This window comes from Suncus etruscus, chromosome 4 (assembly GCF_024139225.1).
Source record: "Suncus etruscus isolate mSunEtr1 chromosome 4, mSunEtr1.pri.cur, whole genome shotgun sequence".
Taxonomy (NCBI): domain Eukaryota; kingdom Metazoa; phylum Chordata; class Mammalia; order Eulipotyphla; family Soricidae; genus Suncus; species Suncus etruscus.
In genome coordinates this window covers 52237949-52256027 of record NC_064851.1, presented here as the reverse complement: position 1 = coordinate 52256027, position 18079 = coordinate 52237949, and the positions used below count along the sequence as shown (strand labels likewise).

Sequence of the window (18079 nt, the reverse complement as noted above, 5' to 3'; positions counted from 1 at the left end):
AATAGCATAGCGGGTACACTGTAAGGGAGCAACAGCATAGTGGGTACAGTGTTTGCCTTGCTTGAAGCCGACCTGGGTTTGATGCCTGGCATCTCAAATGGGTTTCCAGAGCCTGGCAGGAGTGATTTCTAAACTTAGAGCCAGGAGTAACTACAAAGTGTCACCAGATGTGGCCACAAAACAAACAAAAGAGATATATATAGGGATTAGGCTACTTTGCAAGCAATGCTGCCATTCAATTTGATACTAAGGACCAGCAGGGATCGCTCCTGAGCACAGCTCAGTCAGAAAAATCCCAAATAACACACACAAGGCATGGGCAAGAAAGCCAAAAAATAAATCTGTTGCTAGAGCTGTTACCATTTATAGTATAAATTCCAAACAGCAGGCAATTATCAGAAAAAAATTACCAAACTTGAAAAAATGTTATTTCAAAAATGGTGACTGTAGGGAACACATAATGTGAAAGTCAAATACCCTTGATGTGCCTCCCTAATAGAACAATGCCCCCCCGCCTTTCTTTTACAAAAATTTGCTTTGGGGTCATACCTGGTAAAATTCTGGGTTTACTCCTAGCTCTGTACTCAGGTATCACTTCTAGAAGAGCTAAGAAGACAATATAGGATGGCAAGGAACAAACCCAGTTCAGCCATATGTAAAGCGCCTGCCTTGCTGTACTAACTCTGGCCCCCCATAAATGGCATTTTGAAATTCATTTCTTACAATAATTTATTCTTAATTCTATTTATTCACATAATTTTATAGTAAATTCATAAGGGTCTAAGTCTTATTAAATCTTTAGCCAATTCTGTTGTGCTGTGCTACCAGATCACTTTGTTTTAGGGCCATACCCAGAAGTGTCAGGGTTTATTCCTACTCATGGTGTGGCCAGGAGAACTCTATGAGATGGCATGGGAAGCCAACAGATAACTATGAGGTTAAGGCAGGGTTGGCTGTATTATACATACATGCTGTATTATATCTCTCTGGCTCCCTAGTCATTATAATAAATATCTTTTTTGGGTGGGTACACATCCAACCCAGCTCACTGCTGGGTGTAGTGTGGTGCCAATGGTACCAGGATTGAATGGGATCCAACACTTAAAATTTATCCACTAACCCTGAGCTATCTATGTAGTCCTTACTTGACAGCATTCATGTTTGTTTTGGCTCACACATTCACAAATGGGACTAAACCCCATGATGGGTTGCTTATTTGTGGGGATGGATAGTTTGTTTCATAAGGTCTGCATTATTATCTAGTAGTGGAAAGGAAGGACAGTGGTTCTGCTAAACATCTATGATGCAAACAAAGGACTGTCGCTATAAATCAAAACTCCACCATCACAAAATGTCAATGTGCTGATGCTGAAAAATATTAGTGACTATAGTACATTAGATACGGCACTTGCCTTGTACACAATCAATCCAGGTTCAATTCCCAGAACTACCTACTGTTGACCCAAATTCCACCAAGCGGGCTCCCTAAAAGCAGGACTATTAAGCCCTGACCATCACTAGTATGAACCTAAAAACAAGACAAAAAAAAAAAAAAGCTATGTACCCCAAGCACTGCCAAATATAGCCCCACATCCCCATTATAAAATAAATAATAAGAGTACAGTGGTTAAGACAACTGCTCTGCACGCAGCCAAACCTGGTTCAGTTCCCTAGCACCACCAAAACCACTGCCAAAATTCTTCTCTGAACATTGTAAAGAAATGTCCCTGAGCACAAGGCATGGCCTACCCCCCCACATGTATAATAGCAGTATAAGAGTACCACAAAGAAGTATTAATACTTTTAAACACTGGTGCCTAAACAAGAAACAAAAAGCCTAGGCAAGTTTTACTTATTACCTGACTAAGGATTGAGGGGTGACCCTCTGAGCACCTACAGGTCTGGCCCAAACCCAAACATGAATGACTGCAAAAAGTTAAACTGCAAGTAACACAAGTAGCCATCATCTGACTTGTTCTGCCTATTATCACCACTTATATCTATTAACATCTCTAATGATTTATCTAATGACCTTTTATTCTTACATTCATTCAGCCACTATATATTTGGGGGGGGGGGGGCGCCACACCCACCAGCGTTCAAGAGTTCCTCCTGGCTCTGCACTCAGAAGTTGCTCCTGGCAGGCTCGGGGGATCCTAAGGTATGTTGGGATTCAAACCACCATCTGCCCTGGGTTGGCCACATGCAAGGCAAATGCCCTATCGCTGTGCTATCTTTCTGGCTGAGCCCCTTAATAAACCAGTCAACTGTCTTCTAAAAGTTAAAACTTGTTTTCTTTTTTCCTTTTATACCAACCCCGATAACATATTTATTTACTTACGAGCAAGCAGATGCCACATAAATAATCACAATGCAAGAAATACCTTGGTGAATCCTCAAAGATACAGTTGGCGCTTGCTTTGCATGAGGCCATCCAGATTTGATACCCTGACACCTTACACAATATCCCTGGGCACTGCCAGAAGTAATTCCTAATGCAGAACTTTAAGTAACTAAGTAATAAGCACCAGGGGGTATAAACCAAAAGTAAACAAAAGCAAACCAAACAAAACCTTGAGGCCAGAAAACTCAAAAACTAAAACCTATGCTTCTGCATCCACAAATCAAGTCAAGATTCAATCGCAGAGAGATAGCATGGAGATAGGGCATTTGTCTTGCATGCAGAAGAATGGTGGTTCAAATCCCGGCATCCCACATGCTCCCCTCCGCTCCCCCATGAGCCTGCCAGGAGCGATTTCTGAGCGTAGAGCCAGGAGTAACCCGAGCGCTGTTAGTCCAGGGTCAGCCACTTGCAAGGCAAACGCCCTACCGTTGTGCTATCTCTCAGGCCCCTGAATAAAATTATTCTTACACCCTTATATAGCAATTATGACTCTTACTGACAACAAAATACTTAAAGCTCCTAAGTTCATTATGCACAGATAAATATTAATGAGCAAATATCCTTTGAGTAAATGATCTAAAAAGAATGTTTGATATAGGGGCTAAAGCAATACAGTAGTACAGGATAGGGCACTTGCCTTGCACATAGCCAACCCAAGTGTGATCTCCCCTACATCCTACATGATTCCGAGCCCAGCCAGAAGTGATCCCTGAACACAGAGAGAAGTCAGATCTAAACATCACTGTGTGTGGCCCCAAAACAAAAAGAGTTCCAATACATTACACTCATGCTGACTCAATATTAAGCTATTCTTTTCTTATGACTGTTCTCACTTTTCAAAACCAATTCATACTATACAAATCTTTTGGATAATAATGGACACAAGTGGTAAAGACTCAGTTTGAAAAAGGGAAGCAAAGTTTATCACAGGGATTTTATTTATTCCTTTAAAATCTTTCACAAGTTTACCTTGCCTGCTGCTGACCCATGTTCGATACCTCACATCCTATGATTCCCCCAAACATCGTCAGAAATGTCCCAAGTACAGAGCCAGGAGTAATCAAGCCCTGAGCACTGACTGTGGCCTAATGCTTCCCCCCAAAAAAACTCACAATTTTAATCTATTAGTAAAACTATTGCCTTCAGCACTGAAAACATTCAAAAATATTCTGTAAAATACAGAACCATCTAGATTATAAAATATTCTAGTTACTTAGAAATGACTCTTCACAAGTAAAATAATACATATGGGGCTGGAGAGATAGCAAGGAGGTAAGGCGTTTGCCTTGCCTGCAGAAGAACAGTGGTTTGAATCCCAGCATCCCATATGGTCCCCCAAGCCTGCCAGGAGCGATTTCTGAGCATAGAGCCAGGAGTAACACAGAGCACTGCTAGGTGTGAATCCCCAAAATACATATAAATCATTTTTTAATCTAATTTTATTTGTTATCTTTAAAAGAACATGGCACGGGGATGGCGAGTTGGCGCTAGAGGTAAGGTGTCTACTTTGCAAGCGCTAGCGTAGAACAGACCGCAGTTCGATCCCCCGGCATCCCATATGGTCCCCCCCAAGCCAGGGGCAATTTCTGAACGCTTAGCCAGGAGTCAAATGGGTGTGGCCCGAAAAAAAAAAAAAAGAACAGGGCACATTGTTTAAAAGTTTTAAGTATTACTCAAACATATAAAAAAAATTTAAGCAGTTTTGGGCATTACAACAGTAAATTTCTTTTTTTATATTTTAATTACTCCTGGATATGCCTGGGATATGCCATTTAAGTGCCAGGAATCAAACTAGGGTCAACTGCATTAAAGGCAAGCTCATAATAATCCTGTCCTAACTATCACTTCATTCCCCCAAACTTATACGTTACTTACATTTGATTCTTTGCAGCTTGCCTCTGAGCTTTTCTTTCTTTCCTTTTTTGATCTGGTGGCTTAGCAAAAACAATTTCAATATTTTCTCCCTCTAAATCTTTCCCATTCATTTCTTCCATAGCCTATAAAATTTAAAAAATGTTTCAGAGTTGGAAGGAAAAGAATAAAAGTAGGATTGTTAAGATTTGAGATTCTTTCAATATTTTTTGTCAGACCAAAGTAAGATATGAAATTACCTAAGATCAAAGATTATCTTGAACATACTACATGACCTCTAAGTTTCGATGAAATTTCTGGGTGATTCTAGAAAACTAAAAAAAAAAAAAAAAAAAAAAAAAAAAAAAAAAAAAAAAAAAAAACCTTGTAAATTTTTTGCTGATTATTTCCTAAGTTATTTACCTTGACAGCACCATCTCGTTCATCAAAATGAATGAAAGCATAATCTTTTAATTTCTTCACTCGCTCCAGTTTTCCAAACTGACTAAAAGCCTTTTCTAAAATCTCTTCTGTTACAGTATTGGCAAGGTTACGTACAAACAACACTTTTACCTGAAATTTGAAAACATATACAAGCTGTTAATTCCAATGCATGTTATTGCTAAGATGCACTGCTTTACCCTACTATAAAATTAACTTTAGTCACAACCTATTAGATGAGCATCAGTAATATAAAGACTGAATTTTCAGCTCATTTGGGTAAATACCATGGAACATGATTGCTGAAGCTAATAAGCAAAATCTTAAAAGGTACCTGATCAAAGATATACATATAATATCTAATAAGCCTAAGAAATGGTAAAAAAAAAAACAGCAATCTGAAAAGATACTACTACATGCTTATCAATATGGCCAAAATACAAAACACCATCAAATATTGATGTCAATATTTTGAGCAACAGAAATATTGCTGATAAAATTACAAATTACAACCACGCTGGGAGACATCTCACAAACTAGATGCATGATAATATCAACTATCTTCATCAACAATTTTTGTGGTATTCACCCAAATCAGTTGGAAACATGTCTACACAAAAACCTACACATGGATGCTGATAGCAGTCTTATTCATAATTGCCAAAATTTGGAAGCAACCAAAATGTCCTTCGAAAGGGGTGAATGGATAATTGTGGTACATCCAGACAATGGAATATTTATCAATGCTAAAAAATGAATTCTCAAGCCATGAAAAGCCATGGAGGAACCTTAATGCATATAATCAAGAAAAAAGATGATAATCTTAAAAAGCTACATACTGTATGATTCCAATATATGACATTTGAGAATAGGCAAAACTATGGAGAAAGTAAAAAGATCAAATTACCAACAGTTAGGAGGAGGGAGGGATAAATAGGTGGATTACGGTGGAGTTTCAGAGCAGTGTAACCATTCTATCAACTATTCTGGTGGATATATATATCTATCAAACTCAGTTGTGCAATACCAAGGCTACTGTAATCCGTGGACATTAAATTAGCTATGAGTATATTACTGACTTTAACAAATGTTATATGTATGCGAATAAACAATAAAGAAAACTAGTGAGCATGTGGTATGTGATAACTTTTTTTCTGTTGTATTTTAAAAAGACATATTTCTATTTTTTTATTAAATTAGGATTTCCCAATCAAAACCAGGTGGGTATATCTCAACAATCTTAATTGAATAAAACACAGTATAATTGTTAAACACTTAGTATAGGTGGTCATTAACTATTATCAACATTAATTCAGGTGGCCACTGTATAAACTGAACTTCTGCTTGACACTCACTAATCCTCTACAACTATTTGAAACTTTTTTTTGGGGGGGGGGGGGTGTCACACCTGGCTGCACTCAGGGGTTACTCTTGGCTCTACGCTCAGAAATCACTCCTGGCAGGCTCGGGAGACCATATAGGATGTCGAGGTTCGAACCACCATCCTCTGTATGCAAGGCAAATACCTTACCTCCATGCTATCTCTCCGGCCCCAAAACCTTTTTTTTTTTGTCTCCTTCCCCATGCGCAAATATTTGGAATCTTCTGAAATATTTTCCCCTTGGTTTTTCTCTTTGGTTTTTGGTTCATACTGGCAATGTTCGGGGCTTACTCCTGGCTTTGTGGTGACTTGTGAGTTTGGTCATATGAATGGCAAACACCTTAATTCCTATAATAATCTCTGGCACTTGATTCTAAAATCTTGAAAAGAGTAGATGTAGCAAAATACTTGGTAAAAGAAATTTTTTCAATCCTAAACACCCACAAAACAATGTCTCAAAATTAGACCTTTCAACTAAGAAAGTTTAACACTTCTTCCCTGAAATACTTGAAATAGCATCCCGGTGCTAACCAAATGAGTCTTTTGGCCATAAGAAAAATGTTTTTGTCATCAAGACCACTTATCTTTGGGATAGAGACAGAACATGGATTAATGCATTTGCTTTGCATACAGCTCATCCCCTTTCAATCCCAGTACTGCATTATCATCTAAGTACTATCAGGTATGAACATACAGCCAGGAGAGGTCCCTAAATCCAAGTGTGGCCAACCTACCTCCCCAAACCAGAAAAATTAAACAAAATTCCTCCCGGTTTAATTTGGTAATTGATAACCCTTAGAAGAGTCTTAAAAAGTCAGAATAACTACCTAATGTACCAGTGCGTAAAGTGTTGACTCAAGAGATGTTTGTTCTCAAAGGATGTCTTAACCAACTGCTGAAAACAGGATGCCTAATAATAGCCAAACCCTGTAACTGCAGCAGCCCTTCTAAAGCCAGTACAGTTCACTATTTTTAGGAGTAGAACTTTCAACATAAAAATCATGCAAGCTAATGGCACCATTCTCAAAGAAAATTGCTCTTAAGAGTTTACTCAAAAATAGGAGTGGGCTGGGATGTGGCTCTATAAGAATGCTTGTCTTAAAAAGTTCAATCACAGGCATAGCACCTCATACAAAAATAAAAAAACAAAACCAACATATCATACAACACAAGCAATCCTTCACTACCACTCCTGGAAGGGTCGGGGGCCATATGGGATGCCAGGAATCAAACTCCCATCCATCCTGGGTCAGCCACATGCCAGGCAACGCCGTACTGTTGTGCTATCTCTCCGGCACCCCCATGCATACATTAGTCTTAACCAGCATTCGCCCAACAACGATCATAAAAACTTTTAACTTGACTAGCATTACCTTTGCCATAACCTCAGGATCAGGATCTTCTATAGGATCAGCCCATTCAACAGTTCCAACATTTCCCCAGACCTTGACTTTACCACTCATTAATCTACGCCTTGCCTGGGCAGCTGTTTTGTGATCTTCATATTCAAGGAAACAAAAACCTCTGTTTTTTTTCTTGTCATCTGGTTGGTGGTATAAAATGACGTCTGTAAGACCCTCTAAAAAAGCAACAATTCAAGAAAAATTAGACAAAGTAACAAGCAAGAACAACTATAAAATGCTTTTAAGAGAATATTCACACAAATATCAAAATGTAAAAGGTGTAGTTTCTGGGATTCTCAAAAAAAGCTGTTTCGGGCCCGGAGAGATAGCACAGTGGTGTTTGCCTTGCAAGCAGCCGATCCAGGACCTAAGGTGGTTGGTTCAAATCCTGTCCCATATGGTCTCCCGTGTCTGCCAGGAGCTATTTCTGAGCAGACAGCCAGGAGTCACCCCTGAGCACCGCCGGGTGTGGCCCAAAAACCAAAAACCAAAAAAAAAAAAAAAAAAAAGCTGTTTCGTGTAACTTTCCTAACAATTTTCAGTATTCCCAACACACAGACATTCACAGAGTATGGGAGGGTAGGATGTCAATGTTACTTAATACTTCCTGACACCAACAATTAAATTTAAGGCCCACATACATACATATCATGTACTCTACCACAGAGCCACAATCCCTACCTTCCAATATGTGATTCTTTGTACTTAAGACCTAATGATTATTCTGCTTACATTTTTTTTAAATGAGAAAGAAGCATAAAAATTCCCAACTTTTTTTTTTTTTTTTTTTTTTTTTTTGGTTTTTGGGTCACACCCAACACTGCTCAGGGGTTACTCCTGGCTCTGTGCTCAGAAGTCGCTCCTGGCGGGCTCGGAGTCCATATAGAATGCCCGGATTCGAACCAGGGTCCATCCTGCATTGGCCACGTGCAAGGCAAATGCCTTACCACAGTGTTATTCCAGTCCCCAAAATTTCTAACCCTTTAAGGGAAATGGTAGTTTAAGTGAGACATACTTAAGACAACCCCCTTTTGGGGGGCCAGATCCAAAGATGCTCAGGGGCTACTCCTGGCAGCGTATGGAATTCTGGGAATCAAACACAGGTCAGTGGCATGCAAAGCAGGCAGATTAATGTTGTACTATCATTCCAGTCCTGACATTTTTCTTATTATGTCTTTAAAGACTCATTTCTTAATCCTGCCATCAATAGATTTATTTCAAGCATAATATTAGCATCAAATAAAATGTATGCAAGTATCAAATTTCCAAATGCTCCTATGGTTTGCAATTTGATAACATTATAAACAAAAAAAATTTTTTTTGTACCAGCGTTCACTTTGGGAAAAAAAAACCTACCATTCAAAAATATTACCATATTGATCATTAATCATTTTTGCTCACAGCATGACTATTTACTTTTGTGCTAGTTTGGAAAATCAAATACACCAATCCTACTGAGATTTGTCAACTAGCACCTAAAGACAAAGTAACACAATTCCCTAAAACTGGAAAAATATAGTATCAATTCTGCAGATTTTGCACCCCACATATCACTGCAATGTGTACTTTGGGCCCCACTAGAGAATCACCAGGAGGAGCCTTTATGCTTCCTGGGCACTGTTTGGGATGTGCATAATAGAAACACTTGACACTAAGCCAAGCAATTATCTTCCTCCTACAAGTAGCATAGCATGCCCTGCTGAATAGGTTTGACTTACCTGTTACTTTGCTAAATTCTTCAAGAATCTGTTCCTTTGTTTTACTCTTAGGAATAGAGCCCACAAAAAGTCTATTGTTGGCAACTGAGATGCAAACACCAATGTGTTTTCCAGAACGAATTTCATGATTGTTATACTAAAAGGGGAAAGAGTACACAATATCCTGTAAGCAGTTATTACAGAAAACCAAATCCAATACAAGAGCAAATTCTACAATAAAATCCAACACTATTTTAATCAGTATTTTTATCTTTCAAAATAAGTTCATGCTTTAAAGTATCATATAATCTAAACATGGAATACCAACAATAATAAATTTAAAATATTCATGCTTAATGTCTACTTAAATTTATTCTGCTAACCTATTATCCTGAAGCAAGGGAAACTAATTTAAGTATCATTAAGTTTTTTGCCTTTGGGCTAACCAGTACCTAAGCTGATTTTTCCATCACTTCTTCCCTGTTCTAAAAGTTTCAATAAGGGGTCAGAGTGATAGCATAGTGGGTTGCCATTTGCCTTGCACAAAGCCAACCCGGGTTCGATCCCTAGCATCCTTGGACCTATCAGGAGCAATTTGAGTACAGAGCCAGGCATAACCCCTGAGGGCTGCTGGGTGTGGTCCAAAACCCTTGTGCACATGCTTTGCATGGAAAGGGTCAGGGTTCATCCCAGTTACCAGGTGGACCCCACGCACTATCAAAAGTAATCTCATACCTCTTGAGCTACTGCAGATGTGGCCTCAAAAAAAAAAGTCACAATTAGAAATAGTAAACTTTAGAGTTATGGAGGTAGCTCAGTGACAGATCAAACTAACTTGCAGCCCCCCCGGAAGGTGAACAGAGGAGAAAGAAACAATGAAGAGCATATGAATGCAGAACTCAACTCTAAATAGAAAACTTAACCTGAACATGACTTACTCCATTTCCATTAACCCCACATAAGTTGGAAAGACAGGTAAACTGTTTACAGTAAAAGTAAACATGGACAGCTTATAGCACTGAAATATATGCTTTGCATATATATGAGTATATATGACCCCCGAGTCTAATCACCTACACACATGGTCCCAGACAAGATTGCCATTGTGAGCCCCTAAAAACAAAAATTACAGTGAACTATTTTTTTTTTTTTTTGGTTTTTGGGTCACACCTGGCGGTGCTCAGGGGTTACTCCTGGCTGAACTATCTCTCCGGGACCACAGTGAACTATTTTAAAATAACTAAGTCTCATAGAATAGTGAGATATACTAAAAAAAATCAAGACCCAGTGACATTCATCAGCTACAATTTGTAAAAATTACTATATAGGAAATTATGTATCATACATTTAAAAGTACCAAGAATTTTCATAAAAATGGGTGGAGCTATTGGAAAGACAGCACAGGATATGCCAAGCTGGGCTCAATCTCCAATTGGTTCCCTCCAATCCCACCATAAGTGATTCCTGAGTACGGGAGTTAGGAGTTACACAAAAACCAAAACTAAGTAAAAAATAAAAACAAAAATAAAACTACCACAACTTTTAGTAATAATAGTGGCAGCAATTAGTTGATTAACCACTATATTCCTGACCCTCAAAACCTATTATATATAAAATTGAGCTTGAAAACTATTAAAGAACTTATGAGTTATGAATCAGCCATAAGATAAAATTGACCATTCCCTTAATATTCTGCATTGTATGTATATATGAGAACTTATATGCAAGTCAGAAAATCAGTCCCTCACTCTTTCCCATTTCCAGACATTTACATTGAAACACTAAAAAATGTGCTGAAGTGCTGGAAAGTAAAAATAGCAGGCAGGGAGTTTGCCTCTCACAAGGCCACTCTGGGCTCGATCCCCAGCACCCCTTAAGGTCCCTGAGAATTTACTGAATTTGAATCATTTCTGATAAGACTTGAGAGATATCAAATGGAGTGTTTGGCCAGGTGTAGAAGAAAAGTGAATGTCCTGTTCACTTTATATATTGCTACAGAATTCAATCCAGAAATGGTTGTTCAGTTCTACTCTTCTCAACAGTACTAGTCACTCTACCTTCTAAGTGTCCCCTATATTTCCAAATAAAAGCCCTTCACAGACTTGTACATATAGTATATGCTTGTGACTCAACAGTTCACTTTGTTTGGCTAATGATTACCTGTTGGACTGAAACTGTGGAGCCTAAAACATGTTGAAGGACCAGATAGGGTGCTTTCCTTGGACCTAGCCAACCTAGGATTCCCAACATACTATCTGTTCCCCTGGGTCAACCAGGAGTGATCCCCAAGTAGAGACAGAAATAAACCTTGAAAACCACTGGATGTGACCAAAGGAACAAAAACGATTTCCTTCACCCCTCAACCACCCTCTGAGTAATTTGTAGTGCCTTTTTTTGGGGGGGAAGGGGGGGTTTGTGTCACACCCAGCAGCGCTCAGGGGTTACTCCTATGCTCCTATGCTCAGAAATCACTCTTGGCAGGTTCAGGATTCGAACCATCGACCTTCTGCATGAAAAGCAAACACCTTATCTCCATGCTATCTCTCTGGCCCCATGTATTGCTTTAACTGCAGTTAGCTTCTCATGTTCTACAAACAATGTCAAGAACTGGATCAAATTACCTTAAATAGCTAAAGTAAGTTTTCTTATGAAATATACAAAATATTTGCTGAATTGCTAGTAATTGTAGTAACACTATTTTGTGGACTGCTTTGACCACTACATTCATCAAAATGATTGTGGCTAAGCTGGCATAATACACAGCTTTGGAAATCAAATAAGCACTATTAAAATCATAACCATTCAGGAATAACTATACTAACAACTATCATGACTATCTTAATGAGTGAGAGAAGTAAAATGCCTGTCTCAAACATAGGCAGAGGTTGGGAAGGAATGGGGGAATTAGTGGTGGGAATGTTACACTGGTGAAGGGCAGTGTTCTGTTTCTGACTGAAACTCAACTACAATCACGTTTGTGATCATGGTGCTTAAATATTTTATATTAAAAAATCATAATTATGGGGCCAGGCGGTGGCGCTAAAGGTAAGGTGCCTGCCTTGCCTGCGCTAGCCTTGGACAGACTGCAGTTTGATCCCCCAGTGTCCCATATGGTCCCCCAAGCCAGGAGCAACTTCTGAGCACATAGCCAGGAGTAAACCCTGAGCATTACCGGGTGTGGCCCCCAAAAAAAAAATCATAATTATTCAAGTTCAAATAATGCTAAAATCCCACTGTTTATAACATACTATGACCAGTGTTTTCTTTTTTCCTTTTTTTTGTTTTTGGATCATACCTAGAGGCGCTCAGGGATTACTCTTGGCAGTCTCCAGGAATTGAACCCGTGTTGGTCCCAAGTCATCCACATGCAAGGCAAATGCCCAATCACTGTGCTATTTCTCCAGCCCCCTTGACGAGCGTTTTCAACACCAGTGGCTATATCTCTAATAGCACACTACACAAATAGACATGCACACTTGTTTGTCCTTCCTTAGTTTTTCCTCCAACAAAATACTATATATAATTCCAAAGATCTCACCATCAAGAGAGCATCACCCCAACTAGTTACATATCCCTTTGACATATGTATATGTAAACCAAAAACTCCTTAAAAGCCCAAACAGTCCATAATAAAAAGAATTCCATAAATTCTTGTGTTTATATGTAATAAATCTGATGGCATGATTAGTCTGACCCTGTACCTATTACAAGATGAACATTGTTTTTAATACTGAGGATTCAGGAAAGCTAAAGATCATATTCTGATAGAAGAAATAAGAAATTAATTTATAAAATCAAGAAATTATTTAAGAAAACAAAGAAATATGGGCCAGAGAGATAGCACAGCGGCGTTTGCCTTGCAAGCAGCCAATCTATAGGACCTAAGGTTTGAATCCCAGCATCCCATATGGTCCCCCGTGCCTGCCAGGAGCTATTTCTGAGCAGACAGCCAGGAGTAACCACCGGCCACCGCCGGATGTGCCCCCCCACCAAAAAACGAAACAAACAAACAAGCAAAAAAAAAAAAAAAAAAAGAAAAGAAATAGATCAAGGAGCGAAAAACTTTGAATGAGGAAGACAGGATGGTCCAGTTTCAATCTCAGGCAAAGGAATCCCCAGGGAACTGTCAGGTTTCCAAAAAATCACAAGTGACCAAGAGATAGCTCATGAGGCTGAGCAAATACTAATGCACAAAGCCTGGGTTTTATTTCTGAAACCACTAGATTCCCTATGCATTGCCCGGAATAACCACCAATCATAAAGCTGGCAGTAGGCCCCCTGTGTACCAGGGGGTATAGCCCAAAAACTAAAGAGATGAGTAAATGAATTTATTTCATGTGCATCCAAGCAGTGTATTTTATTATGCTCACTACTAAGTAGTATTACAAATACATTCAAAATACTATCCTAGGGAATCTTTCAATCAAAAGATTCTCAAAGGTGGGGTCAGAGCAATGGCACAAGCTGTAGGGCATTTGCCTTGCACACAATGACCTAGTATGGACCTTGGTTCAATTCCCTGGCATCCCATATGGTCCCCCAAGCCAGGAGAGATTTCTGAGCGTATAGCCAGGAGTAACCCCTGAGCGTCACCAGATGTGGCCCAAAAATCAAAAAATTAAAAGATTCTCAAAGGTAAGAAGGTATGGGACTAAGAGATAGTACAGAGGGTAAAACACTTGCCTTACAAGCAGTCAACCCAGATTTGATCCCCATCACCCTAGAGTCCTTGGAGCCCCATCAGAAGTGATTTCTAAGCAGAGATGGGGTAAGTCCTGAGTACAGTCAGGCATCAATGTGAACAAGCAAATAGAAGCAACAAGAGGTCATAGCAGAGTGACGAATAGAGGCAAGCAGAAAACTTATCATATAGGGCTTATTTTAGAACTAGTCTTTTTCAGCATGGGAATTCTGCCATCTCTGCTAAGGAGCAAGAGAAAAGTAGTGAGAGCAGTTAAAGCTATCTAACGATACCTTACACCAAGCAGCAGCAATGAAAATGGCAAATTGTGGGTAGATGCAAAAAAAAATTAAAAATGAAAAAAGACAATGTTCAAGCTACTTTTGTTGTTTTGTTTTTTGTTTTTGGGACACACCCAGTGTAGCTCAGGAGTCACTCCTGGGTATGAACTCAGAAATCTCTCCTGGCTTGGGGGACCCTATGGGATGCTGGAGGATCAAACCATAGTCCATCATTCTATGCTAGCTGGGAAAGGCAGACTCCTGACCACTTGCCACAGCTCCAGCCCCTCAAGCTACATTTTTAACACCAAGAACACTACCTAACTTAAAAACAAGTGACCTAGTAATTTAAGTAGTGTATGCTCACATAAATCACTTCTAGTTAACAGTAATTAATCAAGCTAAACAAAATCAAACTAAAGTTATATGGTTTTAGGCAAGCCATCCATTTACTTTATACTGTAAAAAGAAGGTAATTCCTCTTACCTTGAATAGGTTGAGGTCTTTTAAAAGATACTATTGTAGCAGCTAGTACAACTCCTATGTCCTAAAAAGCAACTAGGTGCAGTTACTATTTATCTTTTTACATATCTAATTTTCCTTCCCTAGCTAGATCATCATCATTAAAGGATGAATTTTCTTAACTGAATAAATAAATAAGGAGCTGGAGTGGTATAACAGCAGAAGGGTGTCACGCAGCTGACTCAGGATGGACGCAGGTCCGATCCCTGGCATCCCATAGGGTACCCCGAGCCAGGACTAACCCCCTTAGCAATGCCGGGTGTGGCCCCAAAACAAACAAACAAGCAAGCAAACAAAAAAATAAGGCATGCTGTTGCTTCTCTATCATTCCTCTTCGTTAGTATCTACTAACACCATCTTTTACAAAAAATCCAGGTAAAATTTAAAACACACTAAGCTAGAGAAAAAACTTTGCTCAAATGATCAAAATACAATACCATTATCAAGACAATAAGATTATTTAAGTACAAGAAAGCACAAAAAAATTTTTTTTAACTCAGGGGGCCAGAGAGATACCACAGCAATAGGGCATTTGCCTTCCTGTGGCCAACCTGGTAGGGACCCGATTTAATTCCTGGCATCTTAAATGGTCCCGCAGCGGGCGATTTCTTAGTGCAGAGCCAGGACTAACACCTGAGCACTGCTGGATGTGGCCCAAAAACCAATCAATCATGCTTTCAAAACCAATTCAACTTGAGCCAAAAAGCTAGTACAGTAGGGTAAGGCACTTGTGCTGCAGTTAACCCGCATTCTATCCCTTGCACCCATTATGGTCCCCCCCAAAACAACCAGGAATATTCGTTCGAGCAGAGACGGGAATAAGCCTCAAGCACTACCAGGTATGCACCCCCCAAAAAACGAAACAGGGGGCCAGTGCGGTGGTGCTAGAGGTAAGGTGCCTGCCTAGCCTGCGCTAGCCTAGGACGAACCGCAGTTCGATCCCCCGGCGTCCCATATGGTCCCCCAAGCCAGGAGCAACCCCTGAGCGTCACCAGGTGTGGCACAAAAAAAAAAAGAAAAAGAAAAAGAAAAAGAAACAAAATTCAAATATATCTATATACGTCTCAAAGAAGCCCCAGATTTTGTCCTTTGAATACTGTTGGGTATACCTATTCCCCAGTTAGTTGTCACAGTGAGACAATTCTTGGGGTAATAAGATAGTACTTAAGATAATGTGATTGCTTGTACTGAATGCAAGTTAACCCCAGTTTAATCCTTAGCACCACATACTAGTCCCCAAATATGTCAGAAAATACCTCTGAGCAAAGATACCCAAAAGTAAGCACCATCTGGCATAACTAAACACCCCCCCAAAAGAGCAACCAATTTTATATCATTATCCTAGTCACAGTAAAGAATCCTTTAAAAACATAAGAAGAGGACCAAAGCAATGGTACAGTGACATACCTTGAACAATGATGACCCAGTTCACTCCTCAGTACACATCTGGTCCCCAAAGTACTTCAAGGAATCACTTCTAAACATAGGCAAACCATCTACACAAACCCTCCCCCCACCCCCCACCCCAAAAAAAAGAGTATGGGCCTAGCATGTATCTCAGTGGTAGAACACTTACCTTTTGTCTGTGAAGCCCTAGGCTTGCTATCTGGCATAAGTAAAAATTAGGTCCAATTCATGTCAACATATAATACAGATTTTCACAAAGTTTTCTCTTAAAATGCAGCAAGATGCAGGGCCAGAGTGATTGCATAGTGGATAGGGCATTTGCCTTACACATGGTTGATCTGGGTTCAATCCCCAGCATCCCATATGGTCCCAAGCACCCCTAGGAAGAATTCCTTAGTGCAAAGTCAGGAGTAATCTCTGAACACCAATAGGTGTGGCCCAAAAACAAAATAAATAAAAATAAAATAAAAAATTAAGTAAGGCCTCGTCTCAGTAGATAAAAGCATGCATAAAGAACTCAAATTGCACTCAAAAATATTAACTCAACTCCACCAAAGTATTTTAAAGGTTATGACTAGAGATCCTGCATCATATGCAATCAAAAAATTTTAATATCATTAAGACAATATATAGCATAAAAGACAGCATTAAGGCACTTACTGGTATCTCACTGACCCCAAATCAATCCCTATAACCACATATGGCCCATCCCTAAGTACCACCGAGGAACACACCTGAGCAAAAAAATAAACACAAGACTACTGTATAGTGTATGCCTACTGCAATGCACTGTGGGGCTATTACATAGGAAAGGTCCACATTAAAACATTTCATGTGGAAATTGGCAATCAACTCATGTTACAGTTAGTTTATACACCATCTTTTATCTTTTTCTAAAGATGTGTCTTTGTAAGGCATGTGTTCTTACTATAAGATTTATAGAAATCACTGAAAATTTAAATTTAGTTCTGAGAACCTACCACAAGTAGCGTATTTTGGTTTGTTTGTGTGGGGGGGGTGCCAGGGTTACAACCAAGAACCTCACACATAAAAATCCTGTGCTCCATAATCCCAGTCCCTGATACCTACTTTAGTAGCAAAAATTAAGTAGCCTGACCAGAAACAGGGAAGACTTGTATTGCATTCTTTCAACTATGGCTGACAGCTTAACACAACTGGGGTGACCTAAAACCCACCACAACCAACCCCATACCCACACAAAAGAATTAAGTTTAGAATTTGTAGAGATAGCTCAAAGAGCTGAAGCACACATACTTTGCATGCAATGGCCCAAGTTAAATCCCCAACAACATAACTGTTCCAGGAGTAATTCCAGAAATAGCACCTGCACACCTCCAGATATTGTCCGAAAATTCAAAAATGGGGAAAAATTAATTCGCTAATTATTACTTAGATAAAACTTTATGTAATACATAGTAAATAAAATGGGTCCAACACCACTGAACTTTGCACCAGCATTTTATTGTAGTTTGTGGCTTAAGTCTACTTTTCACATTATAGTTTGTCAATTTATACATTAAACTGAATAAAGTATATATATTCCAAAAATTCTTTAATTATACCTGACCTATAAAAACCAGAAAGTCAGATGAGCTGGAGCATATGCTGTGCATCTAGACTGAAGGATACAATCCCAAGCACCACAAAAATGTAATCTTCTCCAGCAGTGAATAACCAGACAGCACCAGATATAGCAAAACCAAACCAAAGCAAAAAAAAGAAAAAGAAAAGAAGTTAGCATGCTGAGATTTAATTTTGACAGCTTTTAGGGGTCTAGAGTATAGTGGCAGGGCATTTGCTTGCACAGGGAAGACCCAGACTCAATCCCTGGTACCCTGTGTACAGCTCTCCAAAGCCTCACCAGAAGTGATCTCTTGACAAAGCCAGGAGAAAGCTCTAAGCAATGCCAGGTGATGGCCACTACGAAAAATTAAGTAAATACATAAAAATATTGATAGCTTGGTCAAGTAGGATCGTAGGTTAAGGTGCT

At 39.3% G+C, this 18079-nt stretch overlaps 1 protein-coding gene across 7 annotated transcripts in view; it reads right to left on the bottom strand.

Annotated features, from left to right (window-relative positions):
• SYNCRIP (synaptotagmin binding cytoplasmic RNA interacting protein) overlaps positions 1 to 18079 on the bottom strand; it is a 34601-nt gene that overhangs the window by 8159 nt on the left and 8363 nt on the right. For 4 of the 7 annotated variants that reach the window (XM_049772232.1, XM_049772226.1, XM_049772227.1 and 1 more), the window contains 5 exons: positions 9199 to 9334; positions 7451 to 7656; positions 5536 to 5574; positions 4679 to 4828; positions 4280 to 4401 (listed from right to left, as the gene is read on the bottom strand). In XM_049772232.1, the coding sequence (XP_049628189.1) occupies positions 4280 to 4401; positions 4679 to 4828; positions 5536 to 5574; positions 7451 to 7656; positions 9199 to 9334 (653 nt within the window). The remainder of the gene's footprint in view (positions 1 to 4279; positions 4402 to 4678; positions 4829 to 5535; positions 5575 to 7450; positions 7657 to 9198; positions 9335 to 18079) is intronic. The other 3 variants (XM_049772233.1, XM_049772228.1, XM_049772229.1) reach the window with 1 other exon arrangement.